Source organism: Malaclemys terrapin, chromosome 16 (genome assembly GCF_027887155.1).
Source record: "Malaclemys terrapin pileata isolate rMalTer1 chromosome 16, rMalTer1.hap1, whole genome shotgun sequence".
Classification (NCBI taxonomy): domain Eukaryota; kingdom Metazoa; phylum Chordata; order Testudines; family Emydidae; genus Malaclemys; species Malaclemys terrapin.
The window spans coordinates 32,461,104-32,482,747 of NC_071520.1; the positions used below are offsets into that span (position 1 = coordinate 32,461,104).

General features: G+C 42.3%; 1 protein-coding gene across 1 annotated transcript in view; it reads right to left on the reverse strand.

Moving 5' to 3' along the window:
* Positions 1-1,549: 1,549 nt before the first annotated feature.
* The window catches only part of MN1 (MN1 proto-oncogene, transcriptional regulator), a 50,322-nt gene continuing 30,227 nt past the window's right edge, over positions 1,550-21,644 (reverse strand). Inside the window, exon 2 of the mRNA XM_054006420.1 lies at positions 1,550-7,563. Coding sequence (XP_053862395.1) covers positions 7,379-7,563 — 185 coding nt within the window. The 3' untranslated portion in view covers positions 1,550-7,378. The remainder of the gene's footprint in view (positions 7,564-21,644) is intronic.

The window sequence follows — 21,644 nt, forward strand, 5'->3', positions numbered from 1 at the left end:
TCTTTATCCATTTAGTGACTCAAGCAAGATTTTAAAAGGAAGTAAAGCATTCTCACTACACTGGCTTGAAGAGGGTCTCAAAACAATTTTTGATTTTTCTATTCTACTTGAGCTGAGGGTCTTGCATTTTCGACAGAACTTTGGTTTAAAGAAAACAACAGGAGGTGATTATGAAAAATATAGAGGGCCTTCTATGGGACACACTATATTGGTAGTTTAGTTATAGGGGTACTCAGATGCATTATGTTGGAGTTACTAGTTACCTAATGAAGCATAAAGAGATCCTGTTATGACATAGGCATAGTATGGTAGCTCATAGTAGCTGGTTCCTCCTGTCACACTTGCTCACCAAAAAGTGCAATTTGGAGTTTTTAAGCTGCTAATTGGAGAAAATTGTGGAGTTGTCTCCAGCATCATCCAAAGTTCACTCTTAAAGGTACTCCCAAACAGAAAAAAAATTTGGTTGCACTTTTTTGTGGTTGTTGCTTTGCTATGAGTATAAAGATGTAAAAAGTTGTTCCCCATCCCAATTATATATTTATGGGGCTTGCATGGGTTTTTGCTTGTTTTCCACATTAGAAAATAACAGGTATTCACTCTGTTTTTGCTGGAGAATTCTTTGGAAGACTAATAGGAATGTAGTAGCATAAAAGTGTTTAAACCTGAACAACTGAGAGGGGAAGAGATTTTGATCATACATTTAGAATTCTGGTCTGTCTTGCTTTTTTGCTTCCACCAGTTTCATTCAAAATCCTGAGAAACACTTGGAGAAAAAGCTAGGTTTGTGAAAAATCCAACACGCCTGCTCCTCTGACTGAGAGAACTTCAGTTCTCAGGTCCTCCAAGGAAGCCCTTGGAAAACAGGGAAATTAAGACTTGATATTACTTAAATTTGTATCTTTTTCCTGTACAAGCCATCTTTATTGTGGATTTAGTAGTCTATGCCATGCTTGTCAATGTGCTCCAGCCAAAGAACTACTCCCTGGGACATCAGGAAAGATATTATAAAGGTTAAAAACAAACACTTTCCTAAGATATAATCATCCAATTTAGCCCTAACCTGTGCTAAATTGTATGTCCAATATGACACATCAGATATAAAAGAATCAAAGATCCTTAGAATTGCAATAGAAGCACAAGATTTGTGCTAAGGAACTGTAACAAGGATTTATATGCACTGACATCTTGCTGAAGAATAAAAGAAGGTAACGTTAGTATGTGAACAGAAGGAAACTTGCTGTGTATTTTGTCAAGTGTAGCAAGACTCACCAAGGAGAAATTCACCCCGTCCAGAGAGCAGCATGTGGCCTCAGCACCATCTCGTCCTGCCTCCACATAGAAGCAAGTTTCACCCCAAAAAAACAAACGGGTATCTGGCAGGCAAGGGGAAATCCTAGCTCTAATGAAATCAATGGCAAAACTACTGACTTCAACAGGGCAAAGACTTCACTCTCACAAGGTCTGAACTGCATCATTTCACTGTTTCCAAGAATCTCAGGAAAGACTCTATTCAAATAATTGTAAAACATTGCATGAAATATACAATAGCCACCATTAACATCATATTTATTGTTATTTAGTTGCTCAGTAAAACATATACAGATATATACAATATGCATGAATACAGAAGACTGCACTTTACATATTTAAAAAAAGAAAGAAAAATAACACTCAATTTCATGAGCTATTGTCACAGTCTTCCAACCAAGCATTTAAGAAATGAATTTAACAAGAGAGAAAAAAAGATTACAGGATTGCCTAACACACAGCAGAGTCAAGTTTTCATATTTTACATGTGCAATAACATTTTTCAGAAGAGTTTGCTATGCAGTACGGATTACCAGTGTTATGATTTTTTTTTCTTATCCATGAACCAAATTTAGTACAAAGAAATAACATCCTTTTGCTTAAGGCTGTTTTAAAGCTGTAATATTCTTGGGTAGTGAATAGTGATCAAGTTATAACTGCCGGAATTCGCAGCCTGCAGTTTCATCAGTCAAAATCTATGAACGGATGGACTCAAACCAACAATTTTAATAGAGAAATTTTAAGACAAAATTAGACTATTTCCTCCATTAGCCTTAAGCAATAAAGGAGAAACAATTCTATAACAATGGATTAAGCTCTTACACCCCATCCACTGAACAGCTGTTAGTCTAGAATTCAAGAAAAGGGTACACTGCAGCTTTTAAAAAAAAAAAATCAAATTTACCAATTCTATTTCTTCTTAGTATTAGAGCAAACATGACTTGCTCTACAGCAGATAGACTTGTGGTCATATTACACAGTTCTTCATTAAGGAGTTAATGAACATTTAGTCTTAGTGTTGTGCTAGAAAGCCTTCAAACTGATTTCCTGGTTGGAAAGGTTAACTGGCCTTATAACGACCACCTCTAAATACAGCATTCGAAGGAGTTCGCTAAATGAAGTAGATGACAAAATTTTCATTTTTATTTCCCTTCCACCTACCATACCACATTAATCCTGAAATCATTCCACATTTGCTGAAATTCACCTTAATTAAATGAAAATGAATCTAAATTGTTATGTATGTCACTGAAGAGCTAACAACTGAACTATAGTAACGGAGAAATATTAACCCTATGAGAACATGACCTGGGGAAAACTCCCAAAGAGCATTTAATAAATAAGGCCTATTCATTCTTTTTTGACAAAGATGACTCATCACTCCCCATAACTTAAACCAAAGAAAGGTATTTTGCTCAATATGCTACTTGCTCAAACTCGAAGTGTAAGTATGACATTTCTTTTAACACATATCAAAAAAGTCAGCAAACACTGTGCAGGGAGAAATTTACCCTCAAGGGGTAGGAACTAAAAGATTTAATTTCTAAAATGCTGCTTAGACTGCTGCCTAGACTACGTGCCTGTGTACAGCAACTGAAAATGCCAGGCAGGTCAAAGTGGACACTGCAGTACAAGTATGAAGCCATATTATTTTGAGCTGCTGTTTGCAACACAAAATGAAACTTGTACACATGATAAATGCATATTTACCATAAAACTACTGGCTTTTTAGTGCCATGTTTTCACCCCCATGAAGTCTTTCAAAATATGCAGATGCACTTTAAACTTTTTTTTTGTCTTTATGCAGTCACTTTTGCAGCATTTGCAATTCACTGAATTTCATTACTTATTGGATTAGACTGACCTCAAAGGCAGGAGTTTTAAAATTATACTGAAGAAGCAGATAGGCCAATGGGTATGACACTGGACTAGGAGTCAGGAGTGTTATAGTACCAGTTCTGGGAGTCATCTCAAGTCACTTCCCCGCCCCCCCCCCGTAGCTTTCCTGCCCTGTAAAATGGGGATATAGTGATACTTAGCTCTCACACCGCATTTTTCATCTATAGCTCTCAAAGCAGTCTAAAAATGAAGACAAGTATCATTATTCCAGAAACTAAACCTTTTTTATAATCTAGTGCTCTGCTGATATTTCGTACATGTTTAAAAAAAATCAGTGCGCTTATCAAATCAATGGAGAAGCTGGACAGGAAACTTATCACAGGTAACAAAAGATTGGTAATAAACATTCACCTGGTGAGTAAATGCATACACCTTATTCCACCAGAATTTTGCAAATAGGCACCCTGAAATCCCACTGCAATGCGCTGGTATCACCTCAATGATTACTATTAGGCAGCTGGCATTCTGTCCCTCAGTTAAGGTGAGAATAAGCCATTTACAAGTCAGGGAGACATGGTGGATGGAACAAAGCTACCAAAAAGGTTAAACAGATCTGTAGTATTGTCCAAACAGTTTTGATAAACAAACAGGTAGTTCCAGAGACAGAACCAAGTTTCCTCCCACTCCTAGTAATTTTTTTTAAAAACTTGGTTTAAATTCCATTAAAGCTAACGAGAGAAACACGTGCCTCAAGGAAAGCACATGCGTAAGTGCTTTGATGACTAGAGATGGAATTACTTACATTTAAAATTAAGCACATACGTAAGCACTCTGCTGAACTGGGACCTAAGAAACTATGCTTTCTTGGGTTGGGGCGTGTTCTCCAAAGTGAGGCTGGGTAACAATTGTTACATCAGGAGATATATTACCTCAGACAATGTTATTTAGAGTAGGTGAAGGGCAGAAGATTTGAGCCTTTCATCTGGATCCAGCCAAGTGTCATGCCTTTTTGTTCTAGACCCAGGAATACAAGCTAACTCCATATTCACCGAATTATAGCAGGGGCAAACTCCATATTCCAGTAACCGTTCCAGCGTCAATAAAATCTTTAAAAAAAAAAAAAAGATTAAAAGCTTCTCAAAATCGGGGATGTTTTTTAAATTCTGAAACAAAAGACCAACTAAAACTCAAGGACTCTTATTATAATTTCCTAGTTTAAAAAAAAATTAACCCAAGTCACCTCAGTGAGCAGTGACACAACAGGAAAATAAATCCACATAAGGCCAATGAGAGCTTGTTCCAAATAAGAGAGCAGGGAGAATGTGACAAGTTAAATACCATCTGTAACTTCATTTAAAATGTTGAGAGTTTTGAAACAGCATGATTGAAAGATTTCAGAACCACAATGTACCATGAGTTATTAAGCACAATTCCCTCCCCAGTGGTGTCAATACAGAACTCCGCTTAAAAAACGATGGCCCAATGCGACCATCCAAGATAAATTCAAGACAGAACTCTGAACAGCAACTCTCAAAAAGGGGCACACTGTGAATCCATGAAACAAGTGATAAATAACCATGGCGTTTCAGTCCTTTATTTCACAGCTATGATCTAATCCTCCAATGTTCTTAGTAACCGCAAAGAGTGGAGGAGACTGAGTCATGGGTGCTGGAAGTAGGGGTGCTGCCACACCCCCTGGCTTGAAATAGTAACAACCACCCAAATACATGGTTTCCACCTTCAGCACCCCCACTATAAAAACTGTTCCAGCACCACTGGACTGAACACATCTGAACAAGGGTGGGACCGTTTCGTCTTACTGTAAGCAGAGGCTACACAAATTATAGATAGCGTTATGTAAAACCACACCAGTGTCCAATCATCTTTTAATTTTTGTTTTTAGCTCATTTGTTTCCAGCTTTCTGTCCTAATGAGTATTATCTGTGAAGAGCAGGAAAGAATGGTTTCCTTTTATTGTATGTATCTAATAATACTGTCCTTCAAACACGACAAATGTCAAATAGAAACTGTCTTTACCAGCAGGAATTATGTGATCTACTTTAGGCTCTACCAGCACCCTGGCAGTTTAGAGAATGCTAATCTCTGACTCACAGGTGCACAAATGTGGGGACTGGCTAGAATGAAAAGGATACCCATCAGTACGTACTGATATGTACCAAATTTCCCAGCTTCATGCTTGGTTCCACTCCTGAAAAAGCCTGATCTCACACATTCAGCATTCTCAGTGACATACATTAAAGGGTGGCACTTCAAGTAATGGCACCAAAGTCCTGCTGTGGAAAAAGGGCACACGCCGCTATACTAAAAGCTTTACCAGCAATCTGAGGTACCTTCTTCTTTAGCCCAAAAATGACGCCTTTGCTTCAGTGCTGACTTGTGACTCCTTTGGTAAGTGTAAGGCTATATCTACACTAGAGAGCTCACAGTGGCACAGCTGTATCGATGCAACGGGGCTAAGGTTGCCATCCACCCGGGTTTTACCCAGGCAGTCCGGTTTTTGGCTTCTGTGTCTGGTTTTCAACCGGAAAGTCTGGTTGAAAAAGGGACCTGGCAGCGCCTGGTCAGATGTATTGACCAGACACCAAAAATCCGGTTACCGCAGGGTGAGGGGAGGTGTCGAGTCATTAACCCCTGCCAGCCCCTGCTCAGCTGGGGCCATTCCTACCTGCAGACAGGCTCCTTGTCAGGCTGCAGCAGCTCCCGTCCCAGCCCCGGAGCAGAGGGAGTCTAGCTGGTGGGTGGGGTGGGAGGTGGAGATGATCCAGCGAGCAACGGAGGGAGGTATCTTTTGGGGGGAGGGGTGGAGAGGCAGAGAAAGGGGCTGGGCCTCGAGGGTCCAGTTACCAGCAATTAGAAAGATGGCAACCTTATCTGTGCCACTGTAAGATCTCCTACATACCTACTCTGTGCTGAGGGTAGAGAGCTCTCCTGTCAACGTAACTAAACCACCCCCAACAAGCAGTGGTAACTGTGTCGCAGGGGAAGCTCTCCCACTGACGTCACGCTGTGCACACTGTCACTTATGCTGGCAAAACTTATGTCATCCAGGGGGTGTTTTTTTCACACCTCTGAGCGACATAAGTTTTGCTGACATAAGTGGTAGTGTAGACATGGCCTAAATAATAGCTGGATGGCTGATTTAAATTTAGCCTAGCACAGGGGAGTTCCTCATGTCAAGGAATCAGAGCTTTTTTACATTCCTGTAACCAGGAAGTTGTTTCACAGGAAGAGCACAGTACAAAGGGGGTTTGGTATGTGATTTTCCTTAAAAGAAGCCCTTGCTTCAACAGTTATAGAGATAACGTAGTATTTAAACTTCCCTTCTTCTGGGAGCAAAATTAAAGACGTGGGGACTTTAGATACACACTGTCCTAGAGGTGATCTGCAGTCCCCGTGTGTCCCCAGTAAGAGAGACAGGTGGGAGGAATTCCACTCAAATCTTGGTCCTTGGTGGAGAAGGGATTAAAATGCTTTAACTGGCAGTTTCACATTTTTTAAACGTGTTTGGTCAACCAGGCTTCACCGCTACAGGCCCTATTGCTCTGAATAACACTCTATATCTGGGCTTCAAGTCAGCAAATAAACTGAATAGTTGTTTCCACTTAACAGCAAGAGATGAAGGCTGAATGTATTCTTGATAACAAAAAATAAATTATCTCAGGAAAGACAAAAATCACAGGCTGAATACTTAATAGAGCATTAATTGTTTGGTTTGTATGTGACTGACGAAAGCTTGGTGTCAATATAGAATATGATGACAATTTCACTTCAACCGGCATTTATTCCTGAACTGCTATTCTCCAGGATTTCCATTTTAATAAGCACTGAACAAAGCGGGGAAAAAAAAAAGGGGGGGGGGGGCAAAAAAAAAGAAAAAAAAAAGAAAGGAGAAGTATCTGTCTTATGACACACACTACTTGGACATACGTTGAGATGAAAAAGGAAAAGGCCTCATCTATAAATGTATGCCAAGATTACAGAATAATGGGGGAAATGATCTAGCAGGAAAATTTTAAGCAAAAGTGTGCTAACTGCAGAAGGGTTAACACTGGTAACATACTGTGGCAGAAGATTAAAAAAATTGAGGTTTACTTTAAATTAACCCTTTCCAGTCCATATGCCACTAAGCAGGTACCAACCTAGAAAAATAGTCCACCTAGCAGTAGCGGCCCTTTAAAATTAAAAAGAGAAAAAAATAATTTCCTTTTGTTCAAGTCAGGGCAGCCACAAAAGTCCCAAATCTGTTAGAGATGTCTGAGTGCAGGGATCTCCATGTCGGCACCGCAGTCCGGCCCTTCGACTCGCCCATGTCATCCGTGCAGTGGACTGAGAGGCATTGCAAATGGCTGCCAGTCTGCGCCGCAGCTGAGGTCTTGTTCTGGGGAAGGTCGTGGGCTGGAAGGGGTTAATAGAGAGATTATTATAAGGTCTGTGCAACATAACCACTTACAAATTTAAAACAGCAGCAAAGAAAAAGGAACACAGTTCACTGAATACTTCTGCGATCAATCAAAGTACAGGAGACAGCGAGAACTGGAATCAAAACAAACCAGCTGCAGCACTGACCACGAAGGGAGGGGACATGCCTGACCTACAGAAAATGAAACTCTTGCTTCTCTCAGTAACTCAACGGAAGTTTCATTACTCAGTAGTGCTCTGTTTGTAGGGGTTTACAGCAGGGGTGCCAGAACAGAGGAGACCAGGGGGCTATGCCCTCCTACTTTTTAACAGCTGTAAAGGCGAGCAACAGGGGGGAGGGACGAAGAGGAGTGAGTGGGTGGTGCGGTCTTGGGGGTGAAGAGGTGGCGTGGGAGTGGGGGGGAAGCCTCGGGGGAAGGGGCAGCATAGGAACAGGGCCGTGGCTTAGGCGCTAGTGCCCCCCCACACACACACACACTTTTAGGGACCTTCTGCCGCTCCTGATTTACAGTAGGGCTCTACATACATAAAGGTACACATTGCTAGTCCCATATACGGGCAGCAACAGTGGCCAGTTAGGAAGGAGCTAGAAACCCCATCATGGATACTGACGTAGTAAGCTGCCCTTAAAGGAAGTTTCTTCCTAACCTTCATCATTAGACTTATATCCTTCAGTCATGAGAGTTTACAGCCCTTGTATTTTTTTCCTGTCTGACGTAACTGTATGTAATGTAATGTAATGTAATGTATTAACAGGCGCAACCTATGCAAGATACAGGAGGTAACTGTTCTGTTCTGCACAACATTAGTGAGGCCTCACCTGGAGTGCTCTGTCCAGTTTTCGGTACCATATTTTAAGAAAGCAGTCAAGAAACTGGAAAGAGTCCCAAGGAGAGCTTCAAAATGATCAAAGATTTAGAAAACCTGACCTTTGAGGAATGGTTGAAAGAACAGGCACGTTTAGACTAGAGAAAAGAAGAATGAAGGCGGAGATGATAACCATCTTCAAAGTCATTAAGGACTGTTATAATGAGGATGGTGATCAGCTGCCCTCTATATGAACAGAAGGTAGGGCACGAAGTAATCGGCTCAGTTTGCAGCAATGGAGATTTTGGTTAGATATCAGGAAAAACTTTCAAAACTGTAAGTACAGTTAAGCACTGGAACAGGTACCAAGGGAGGTTGTGCCATCTCCAACAGTGGAGGTATTTAAGAACAGGTTAGACAGACACCTTCAGAGATGGACTAAGAATATTTGGTCCTGCCTCACTGTAGGGGAAAACGGACTAGATGACCACTTGAGGTCCCCCCAGATCTCTATTTCTATGATTGTAAAGGTTTTTGTTATTTATGTATTAAATGACTATCGAGTCCAAAAAAAAAAATCACAGGATTTAATATCTTGTGGCAGTGAGTTCCACAAGTTATTTGTACATTGTGCAAAGAAAATATTTCCTCTTATTGGTTTTAATGTGTTGATTTTCAATTTGATTGAATAACATTTTGCTCTTCTATAAGAACTGGTGATTAGGAATGCCCGATGCATCTCCTCTGCACCGTGCATTATTTTAAATACCTCTATCTCAGTAGAGGTATTTAAAATAATGATAAACCTAATAATGAGGTATTTAAAATAATGATAAAGACCTAAAAACAGTTTTTTCAATATATTTCCTTATACCACAACCCTTGAATCTTGTCTACCACCTGTCTCTGGGTCCCTTCTTCTCCTGTTACTGCTTTCCGATAAGATAGGATGACCAAAGATGAACACACACATTTCAGGTGATGGCATCCTATAGATTTGTTAATAAATGGGCTTGCATAGAATAGCATGGGATTATAATGTTTTCTATCACATGCTTTACTCACCGTAACAGTCTGTTCCCTTTTTAATCACCAATACACAAGAAAGAGGATTTTAAAGAGCTGTCCACAATGCTGCCCACATCTTTTCCCTGAGATCTTACTGCTAATTTAGTACCCAGTAATATGATAGTACAAATTATTCCTTCCAAAGCATGTTACCTTGCATTTGTCACGAGTGAATTTCATCTGTCCTTGTGCTACCAATTTGCCTAGTTTGGTCTTCGACCTTCTCTAGTGTTAGCTATTCTAAATAATTTTATAGCCTCTTCAAATTTTGCCACCTCATTGCTCACCTCTCCCATTTTTGTAGATCACGGATAACTATATTAAACATGGATATTTGTAGTCCCCCAAACCTTTTACCATCCTGAAAATTGATCGATGATTTCTACTCTGTTTCTTAGTCAATTCACAACAGACCCTTATCTTTGACCCTGTGACTACTTAGTTTCCTTAGCAGCCCAGGACTTTGTCAAAAACTTTTTGAAAATCTAAAATCTCTCACTTCACTGCTTCTGTAGACCAAACTCATGGCCCATACCAACTGCTCCCGGTTGGTAGGTTGGCTGGCTAGCTGGCTGGCTGACAGGCAGGATCAGCCAACCTACATAATTTCAAGTAAAATTTTGTTGAAATCAGCATATACCCACAGAATGTGTCGATTTTGATGAATCAGCATTTTCTGAAAGAAAACATTCCATAGGAGAGTTTCCAACTAGCTCTACCCCAACCTTGTGTCACATCTTCCCATCCCCCCAACTCCATAGCCCCCGCTTCCCTAGTCCAGTGGTTTTCAAACTTTTTTTTCTGGCGACCCAGTTGAAGAAAATTGTTGATATCCACAACCCAACGGAGCTCGGGATGAGGGGTTTGGGATGCGGGAGGGGCTCAGGGCTGGGGCAGGGGGTTGGGGTGCAGGAGCGGGTGAGGGCTCTGGGGTGGGGCCGGGGATGAAGGGTTTGGGGTGCAGGAATGGGCTCCAATATGGGGGGCTCAGGGCTGGGACAGGGGATTGGGGTACAGGGTTACCTCGGGCAGCAGCGCATCAGGGGTGCTAAGGCAGGCTTCCTGCCTGTCCTGACACCACAGACTTCACTGCGCCCCGGAAGCAACCAGCAGCAGGTCCGGCTCCTAGATGGAGGTGCACAAGCTGCTCCATGCGGCTTTCGCCCACAGGCACCCCCACCCTCGCCCCCTCCTCCCCCCGGAGCCGGTGCTCAGGGCAGGGACAGCACACAGAGCCCCGTGCCCTCCCCCCCAGGAGCCAGACCTGCTGCTGGCCGCTTCCAGGGCACAGCGCAGAGTCAGAACAGGCAGGGACTAGCCTGCCTTAGCCTGGCAGCACCACCACCACCCATGGGAATTGTAACGGCCTGGTCAGCAGTGCTGTGCTGACCAGAGCCACCACCACGCAGTGCCTTACATTCCACAACCCACTACTGAGTTGCGACCTGCCGTTTGAAAAACACTGCCCTAGTCTCCCTTTACTCAGCACCCAGCTCCGCAGTGTGATTGGCTGATAGGCATCTGAGGTCACAACTACACCTGCTTTCAGTGGAATCAGGCTTTTCTGGCTTTCTGATCACCACCAAAAATGAATAAAAGATTCTTTCCACTGATGCCAGGAACACTCCCTGAAGTTCTGGAACTGATTGCATATGGTCTCCAAAAATGATCACCTTACAGACAAACAGGGCAATATCGGAGTTGTGTTAGGTCTCATTTCGCTCAGCCAATTATGTAACTGAAAATGCTTTACTGTGTTGAATACTAACAGATTAGAGAGGCACAATTTTCCTTTAGAAAAGCCATGCTGGTTTCCTCTCCCCCCCAATATTACATTCATCTAGGTGTCTTACAACTCTATTTATTATTTAATACTATTTGCTTCATAGGTAAGTTCAGATCACTAGCCTGTAAAACCCAGAACAGTGCACAATATCAGTTACATTTTAATTTAGAAAAGCCACTGCACTTAGAGCATAAGTGGGCTCTGTAGTATGAAAGCCAAAGATTCTGTTTTCTGGAGGAAATCACAGCTAATCCTGCAATCATTATCTTTTACTTTTTACATTTTTATTCCCATCCCAAGATACAAGCACCCTTTAACTCTCCACTGAAGCCTGTTATGAGGCAGCTCCCCAAAAGGACCAGATGAGGGCTGGCTCAGAGTTACACAAGGTGCCCAACAGCCAGCTTGCACTACCTCCTATCCCTTATTTGCTGAGCCCTGCCATCAGAGAAACAAAGCACTAACCCCGAGGTTTCAACTGCTAGAGCTGGGCTGACCCAATAGACAGAGTTTATAATGAATGTGGCCTCCGGGTACAGAAACAGAAAGGAGTGGCTTATTCATTTGATTTTATCTGGAGATATCCCAAAAACCTATTAAATAACAAACTTCCTAAAATTCAACTGACAGTCATTGAAAAGAAAATGAATTACATATTCACACTTGGGTCAAAATTCAATTGCCAGACATGGGGAGTGGGAAGAGGGCAGATTAATTTCATTCCATTTCACCTTCCATTACAGGGATACCAGCTCCTGAACAGGAGGTGAGTTCTGGCATCACTCCAGCTTTAAATTTACTTGAGATCTGAGAAAGGAAGAATGAACTAGTTGGCTTGGAAGGTCCTTTCCAGCCCCTGCAAGGATGCCTTGCAGAGATCAAGCTCAAAAACCCACCCTGTACTTTACATTATCATTGTAAATGCAGGCTAAAAACCAAAACTAGGCAGGCAGGCTTCATTTTCTCTCACATTTGACAATTTCACCCAACGTTTACACACACACACACACACACACACACACACACACACCATGAGTAACACATGTGAATAGCATGCCAGCAGAGATTGCTGGACCTTCACATCAACATGGAATTTCACTGCTTCTATGACCCGTTACATTAGTTACAAGAATTCTCTTTGGGTTATTAGTCATAACCACAACACACCCACTCGCTACCCAAATGCCAACCAATGCTCAGGGTCACCACAGAGCTTGAATCAAATGACCATTCTCCAAAACAAAGCATAAGCATCAACGGCAGACAGGACAGCCTCTTCCTTTAGGAAGTAGGGATCTGTATAAACCTTTACATATAGCTCAGAGCAAAGTCCCATTCGAAATCCCACCCTATCCCCTTTGCATGAGTAGTGATGAGATGGTCAGAAAACTGGTGTGAACGTTGAACCCTATTAAGGCTTTCCCCCGCCATCTCTCACTAGTATTCCATAAGCTTAACTAGTATTAGCCTATTACACGTCATGGAGCAAGTTATAGTTCCCTCATTTAACCTGCTGCTAAATCAAATAAAATATGAAGAGGACCTGAATTGTTACAAAATCATGAGGATATCAATTTTACATTAGTCATAAAAAAAATCCCAACACAATCTGACAGTACTTGATTTAAAATTGAAAATGCTTTTAATGCTGGATTATTTCAGGATGTTAGAAACCAGGGCCGGCTCTGGCTTTTTTGCCGCCCCAGGCAAAAAAGCCTCCCGCCGCCCCCCGCGGGGATCGCGGCAAGGGAGGGCGCCGAGCCCCACCGCAGACCCGCTCTCTCCAACCGGCCGGAGCGCCGGGGGGAGGGCGGTGAGTCCGCTGCAGCGCCGGGGGGAGGGCAGCGAGCCCACCACGGCTACGCTTTCCCCGACCGGCCGGAGCACGGGGGGGAGGGCGGCGAGCCCACTGCGGCTTCACTCTCCCCGGCAGCCGGAGCGCCCCACTCTCGGGCCGGAGCGCCGCGCCGCCCCCCTCCAGGTGCCGCCCCAAGCACATGCTTGGTGGGCTGGTGCCTGGAGCCAGCCCAGTTAGAAACATTCTCACTCTTACACGATCACTACACAGCATAGAGAAATAGGTCAGAACTGGGGACGATGACGCTATATGGAGCCTTTATACAAGAAAAGAATGCGAGCTTTGTTTTGGATTAGGGACTTAGATACCTACTTAGCAAGGTGCTAGATCAGTATGATAATTTCTAAAGGCAACACAAAACAATATTACAGGGCTGCCTGCCTAGCATATTGGTGTTTTCAGTTTGAATTTCTAAGCTAAGATGAGACGTCCTCACTCTCTGCTGTGATAATAAACAAAAAGAATCATTAGGTCAAAGATGCTGAGGTTTTCTAAACACTGACGTGGGTGACAGTGCCTTGTAATTTACAGAGCTGTGAAAATTATTTATTCACTGAGCACCTAGAGTTGTGCTAGTCCTCCCCTCCCCATCATAAGAGACATGGTCTGCCCCAGATGTTAAAATCTAAATGGCGTAAGACTGAAACAGGTATCAAGCTCGAGGAGTGAAGGTGCAGTGACCAAGGCAATAATCCAGGCAACGTGGATATTCAACAAGGTGTGCACAAAGCATGGTTGATTTTTCCTTTTAAAAAATGCTTGGTTGATTTATTTCTTGTAGGTATCATGGTAAAGACAAGTCTTACGAGGATCTGAATGAATGGATGGCTACAAGTAAGGAAAAGCATGGGGAAATAGCAGGAACTGCTGAAAGCAGGAGATAAACAGGGAATAAAGGGCATTAAAAGACAGACTCTGTTTTTAGCAGTGGTCATTGGCTGGTGTTTTATGCCGCCTCCCGTCACTGATGTACCTCTGCTTCTCCTCTCCTTATAGAAATTGTATTTATAACGAAATCACCCTAGAGTCAATTTGGTTAAAAGAAGAGACAAAGCATACCTCCTTTCAAGGTCAAGAAGAGCTGAGAGAGGGGTTTTCCCGTTGGTGGTTCTCCGACCCTCTCCCAAAAATATTACTTCCCTGAACAATTACAAGACAAGTTACCTCACTCTGGGCATTCCAACCCCTGCCACGTGCACAACAGTCACTCATCTGCTGTGGAGTTGGCCCACCTCAGGCATCCTGCAGCATGGCCATGCCAAAGCCACACTCTGTCCAAGCCAAAGAATAGCAAACAGCAGTTTCAGGGTTTATTATTAACTACATCAATAGCAAAGTCTATCAGGTAGAATCCAGAATACTAACATGTTGGCACGCCAAGAAAACTACAAGGCAAGGACTCAGGTTTCTTTTAGGGACTTTAAAAAATGAATTTTTTTTATTTAATGATTTGCCCTAATTATAAACACTTTTGCAATGTTGGGTTAAAAAAATAAACCTGCTTGAGGCAACAGAGGAATAAAAAAGGATCAAATGGAAAAATCTATTTTTCTCAACTATGTCTTGTTCATGTCTATTACATAATACACAAGACCTGAATTTTTTTCTATTTTTAGGTGTTCCTTTAAGTGTAGGACACATGGTCTCAGTACAGGAAAAGCCAGTGCTTTGTGATTCGTTTGACAGCAGAATTCTTCCTCTGCTGGAGGGGAAAAAAAAGAGGAAGTGTGTGTCTGTTGGCACAGGGATATCTGTGGAGATTCAAGTTATGTTTGTTTTCATTTCAATCAATACAGACTTTTTCACTCTGTGTGTGTCAAAGTCAGCCCCTGACAAAGCAATAAGGACAAAATTCTGCTCCCCTCCTCACATAAGCAGTCCCAGTGATTTCAGTGGAGTTCCACCAGAGACGAATATAACTCATGGACTGCAGTGCGGCTATTCAAGTAAGTAAAGCCCTAAAGTGGTGAAGTGTCGTTTACAGGCATTATCTGGATGGGTAGTAAACTCAGCTGCATGAGGAGTTAGCTGGCACCGGCTGCTCTTTGTTAGACACTGAATAGGATGTGGATCTAATACCGGTAGGGTGACCAGACAGCAAGTCTGAAAAAACGGGACGGGGGTGGGGGGTAATAGGCGCCTATATAAGACAAAGCCCCAAATATTGGGACTGTCCCTATAAAATCGGGACATCTGGTCACCTTAAATACCGGGGGTGGCAGAGAAGACGGTGAGTGCTGCAGATGGGCCTCGGGTGACCAGAGCCAATTCAATAGCAATTTACGGGGGGTGAGTTCACATAGGGGGTTTTCTGTGTGTTTGGGTTTTTTTAAATATAGATTTTTCCCTGACAAAAGCAGCAATATTTTAAAGTCGGCAAACAAATATTTTCCTGTGGGAATCCTGCTCTGTGTTTAAAATGGAAGGGAATCTGTTCCACTTGATGAGTAACATCGCAAACTCTACTATGACACTTGTCCAAAAACAATAATGCAGCTTCAGCAAATCTGTGTCACTAGGCCTGCCTCAGCATTTCATCGCCTCGTTTAAAACTAACCACGCCACCCCACCTGCTTTATGCAATACACGCTCAGTCCTGAGGGGTATTGTTAGCAGAGACTGATGGGACTCGGCAGGTTAAAATTAATCAGATAAAGCAATATGGTGTCATCAGCCTTTCACTGCCTCAGAGGCCAATTTTAGGATAAGCGATGGTCAATTACAGTGTGAACCTAACTTTTTGTAAGCAAAGAATTTTAAAGTTGTTTTTCACACAGGAGTTATATTTAAAATATAAAAGTAATCCTATGAAAACTACTTCAAGAAAGCTGTAAAAAGTTCTTCACGAAAGCAATGGGATTGTTACTCTGGCATTAACAGAGCTGTGTTGCTTGTTGGATCCTTGGCAACTGTGTTGGAGACTCCCCGTTCAACAGTAACATTTATCGTGTGTTAGAATCTGGGACGGGTGCGAAGGAAAAAAATTTGATTTGTAGGACATGCCACTTGAAAATGATCCTCTCTTGTTGGTCGATGTTCAACTACAGAAAAAAATGAAATGTTTAAGATATATAATGTGCGTGCAGAGTAAGGTGATATACCTCAAGCAAATAAAGCAATTAGCATCCAAAAAGGAGTCTGGATATGTACTGCATCAGCGTAACATCATAGCAAAACAAAAGAAAAGCAAGATTAGCTGAAGTCGATAGCATACCAACTTCCTTTCTAGAAATTTCCAGCTCTCTTCCATCCAGATCCTCAGTGGGCACTCAGCCCGTACCTACGAGCTACCTGCTTCGTGGCCACCTCCTGAGTCCCCAGCTTGCATTTACCCTTTCAAAGGAGCACTTCCAAGCATATTCTCCAGGTCTCTAGCCCTTTACATCTAGGGGAGACACTCAACTGCAGGGCTAAGGTGATCATTTTGCCTCTGGCTGCAGCTACGGTCCTCTGGCTCTCTCACCTGAAGGGGGAATGGGGAAAAGCTCTGATAATTCTAAACCTACCATGCTGAGTTATTGCAAATGCCAAGTTCAACATTGGAAAATGTGTGTTCCTCTTTACTATCCTCTGAAAATGTCCTATCAAACCCATTATCCTGCATATAACAGCATCCAGCATCTGGTGTTTCAGAGGAAGATGAAAAAAATATATATGTACCTGGGCCAATAGTACCACACTGTACACGATGGAGAAAATTCCTGACCCAAACACTAAATGCCCTGGAAGCTAACATGGACAATTATTATCCTCAACTTGCACACAGATCTTTCTAAAAGCCAGCCACAACATCTGAAGAGCTGGGTAAACACTATAAAAAATTATTTGCAATCATTTAAATGAATGAGGCCTGACTACGTTCACACCCACATGTGCTTGTTTTCAACAAATATTCTGGTTAACTTGTTTATGGACAGGGATATTTGTCCAAACTGCAAATTTTAAGCATGTATTTCAGAACATTCACTGAAGACTTATTTTTTATGAAGTCATGAGTATTCACACACATTTTAAGGGCTTTAAGGGCTGCATTAACATAGTCCTCTTTCAGACAGTGTAAACTAGGTACCTTAACATTTGTGCCAGCAGTGTCTACACAGAGCAGTCAGAACGCAACTGCCGTGGGACTGGGCTACTGCGGGTTCCGCAGGACCTGCTGCCATAATAACGGGAGCAAGTAAAACATACTTCCATCTGGCGGGATTGGGGGGGCGGAGGAGGGGAGACAGACTATGGTAATTTGTGGGAAACACTTTAAAACTTAATACTTAAATTTAAGTGAGGGATAGAAAAATATTTGATGTCTATTATAAAAGGAAGTATTTTTACATGGTTTAAGCAAAATCTGTTTTATTCTTTAAGTGGTAAAAATTATGTCTGAATTTCTTTTTTATATATAATATATTAACGGATTGTTTTTTAGTAGCATAAGGGAATCTGTCTCACTTGTAAAAAGCAACAGAGGGTCCTGTGGCACCTTTAAGACTAAGTAGTATTGGGAGCATAAGCTTTCGTGGGTAAGAACCTCACTTCTTCAGATGCAAGAAGAAGTGAGGTTCTTACCCACGAAAGCTTATGCTCACAATACTTCTGTTAGTCTTAAAGGTGCCACAGGACCCTCTGTTGCTTTTTACAGATTCAGACTAACACGGCTACCCCTCTGATACTTGTCTCTCTTGTGAAATCTAAGGTTTTTGCAGGTGGGAATGGGATAAAAATGCAAGGAACAATGAGGGAGTAGGTATTGCAGGGTAGGAGTAGGTATTGCAAGGCGGGAGCAGGCTTAAAAAATAGTCCCACCACCCACGCAGGGCTCTGCCCCACAGTCCGCACTGTGGCACAGTGTAGGCATAGCCTAAAAATTATGATCAATGGGGGAACAGAAATACCGCACTTCTCTGCCATCCTTTCTCATGTTTTCATTCTTCAACTAACAAAATGGCATTTTCAGGACTGACAACCAAATAAAGCCATAGAAGAATGTATACACATAGCATCAGTAAGCAAAGGGATGAGAGAGAGTACATTTTTTAATCAAAAACATTATCAAAAAGACTACACACCAAGCTTCAGCCCAGACTGACTCTTTATGGCCAAGTCTCAAAAGATCAAGGTTTACAACAGCATACTTCATGCAGCCCTTCGCATACCTCAGATACACCCATTCGCCAGGATCCTACACATTTAGGAGGTTGCTCTTTTGCTTCTACTGGGCTGTCTAGCATTGTGTCCAGACTAAAAGAGATGTATTTTGTAACCGTGTGTTAGCTAACTCAGGATAAAATACTAGTGTGGACAAGGCAGTAGCTTTCACATGTGTGGGCAGGTCAAGTTATATATATATATACTATGGAGAAGCTCCGGGTTCATCTCGACCAGCAAACTCACTACAAATGTCCGGTGTGAAAACGACAAACTGCGTTGTCCACACTAGGAAAAGCACACCTTTTTTTCTAATGAAGATGTAACCTAGTATACCCCATTTCTTTGAAGCAATGAACCACATTCTTTCTTTAGAGCTTCCATCTTCTCTTTCTCTCTTCAACCCACAACTAACTTCTCCATGAAGCTTCTGCACATGAAGATGCTACATAAAAGACATTTTAAAAATAAAAACCTATTCTATTCAGTTGGATGGTACCACTCAACCAAAGATGTGCCCTGACTTCATTTCCAGAAACTCTAATTCCATTAAAACACATCTCCACCTGCTCTGGTAGAAAGCATATTACATATCCCCACACCAAAGGTGAGGTTAATTAGGGGAGCTCATAGCTAAGGCGATACGAGATGCTGTATGAAGGCAATGAGAGTTTATGCTCCTCGGGATATGGAATCCTGCCTGTGTCATTTCTCTAATTTTGCCAACAACAAAAAGGAGGAGGAGAGAGATGCAGACAAGGAGCGAGTGAGAGCGTACGATCACAGTCTGGTAAAGGTCTGGTTTGGAATGGGTTCCACTCTACATTGCAGCATTACTGTAAGATTAAAGTGACAAACAGGAGGTGAAGATCCCTGGAATGGCTACTTGCCTCAGGGCTTGTCCCTTACACTGCTTCAAAGGCTCTGACAAAGCCACTGCTACTGCTCCTTGGCTGCCCCAGAGTCCTATCTACCCAGCACAGCGTGGGCCCAAAGCACTGCAGTACGCCCTCAATGACTAGCCAAGCATGAAGCTCTCACATTGCTACTGATCTTGTTAAGGCTAAATCAGATGTTTTGGTTCAAAATCCTGTACTCCCTGATCAAAGATCAGTTTCCCCCTACTATTCCAGAACAACTCAAAGGCTGCATTAATAGGCTTTTGTTCATTTTGAGCCTGTTAAGTTAGGGCCAAACTACCATAAGGGGGACTAGATTTCAATAATGATCTCTTATGGACTATAAACCTACATATAGTGTTTAAAATTATTCCCTTAGGACAAGATGTTTTTCACCAAATCTCCCACATGACAGTTTGACATATTGGTTCAGGCACATGGCTCTGCATCTGTGCACACTACAGAACAATCTTTTTCAGTTTTCAAGAAAAACATCTGAAAACATTTCATGTTTATCTACGCATTGGATTTAGTCTCTCTAGATCAATTTACTCTTAGAATTGAAATGTAAAACAGAATCAGTTCATGTTTGTAAACAAATGAGCTACTTAACTGCTCACTAACCTAATGCTGATAAAATGTTGGACAAAATATTTTCTTGAGCCTTAGGAGTAGAAGTATATGTATTTATAGATGTAAGTGGAAAAAATAGCAATGAGATTTATTTTTAAAAACCAGTGTGATAAATCCATTTTCCTCCCCCCCAGCACATTGTGTTCATGCACTGGACTGTCTATTGTGACTAAACACCTCAGAACAGGAATTGTGTTTTGCTCTGGACTCTGTACAGCAACAAGCACTCTGCTGCCACCTAATAAGAAGTTTAATCTGTTCCATCACGGACCTATTCTTCCTAGTATGGTTTTTTGCTTCCATCTTTTTTTGTAACTTGTGCAATCTATGCTTCTGATTTAAAGCCAATAAAACAAGTATATGTGGAACATTCTTTTTACTTACTGTTTAATCTACATATGAATAAAATTAAAGAAAAAGATGAGGTTTATGTGGTTGCTCAGATGAGCGGATAAAGCCTATGACTCATAATTATATGCACAGTTTAAATATGGATTAGGCGATTTCCTCTTTGTTGCCCAGGAATGGCATGCACAGAACTCCTCAACTGCAATGTATGGGCCACATCTTCAGCATTAACATTTTAAGAACTCATTTGGCTTGACCAGCCCATGGATTTCTTAGAGATCTAACCTAAGAATTTTTATAACCAGACGAGTGACACTGTAGAAGCCTTTTCTCACAAAGAAAGAAAGGTTCTTTAGTCACAGTTGTGTGCCTAAAACAGAGCATTGTCCTAGACCACTAATATATCCCACAACAAAAGACTAAAAAGCTTTGCTCATTAAAGCATTAGACTTTGCCTCGGCTAGAAGAGACATCACTCACCTAGGAGAGAGAGAAAAGCAAGGACCACCACCACTGCTCCCCAGTGTGGGAACAGAGCCTATTTACCCTTAATGCTGCATCAGTGCCCCACTTCCTCGCCAGCTTGTCAAATCTGGCAAGCATCCTCTAATCTTCACTGACTCCTCTTCTGTGGACAGGATGATTAATTGGAGGTGCCTGTGATTCTAAAGGGAGCAAGTATCAGACCATGTTGCAAAGATGTTTATTTTGCTTTAAGTAGTCAGAGCTGGCAAGGGGCTCTGCTAATCCTCGCTGCCTGCCCAGAAGTTAGGTAACAGAACACAGTGAAACACTTGCTGCAAATATGAATTTTTATTTTATTCTTAACTCCTTTTTGTTTGTATTTCCACAAGGAATGGCAGGAGGAGAAGAGTGCAGAAGAGGAAAGACACGCTGAGAGTGTGTGGCAGAGTTAACAGCAAGTCATTACCTCCCTCACCATGGGCTAAAGTCATTTCACAACCTCCCACTTTAAAAGCCCCAATGTGCACGAAAGGGTGCATGTCTCTTGGATGCCCACTCAGTCACTAACGTTCTGCCCAGATGCAGTGTGTGCAGTGCCTGGCAGGGAACGCCTGAAGTGGAAAAATGACTTATGCTATTAGTGGAGGCGGCAGTAAACTTACAGTACAGTAGGACCTTGAGTTTGCAGAGAGGGGGGGGGGGAGGAGGAGGGAGAGATGCAGTTTAAACAGATTCGTTCTTTTTATCAAGATCAGTGGAAAAGACACAGAAATCCCCGACACCTAGCAGGGAAGGGTGAAAAAGGCTCCTCCCCCTGACCACATTCCCCCACTGCCCAGCAAGAGTGAAAGCCTCCACCTATTTATTTCCATGCAAGTTATTACATTATTTCTCTCCCAACTATGTGGCTCCCGGAGAAGCAACACATCCGCGGGGTTAGATTTGAAAGGTCTGGAATTGTGGAGAAAATTCAGTTTTCTTCCTTGGGACAGGACGAGCTTCTGCTTCCCCGTAGGTGTCAATAGCAGGCAGGGCCGGCTCCAGGGTTTTG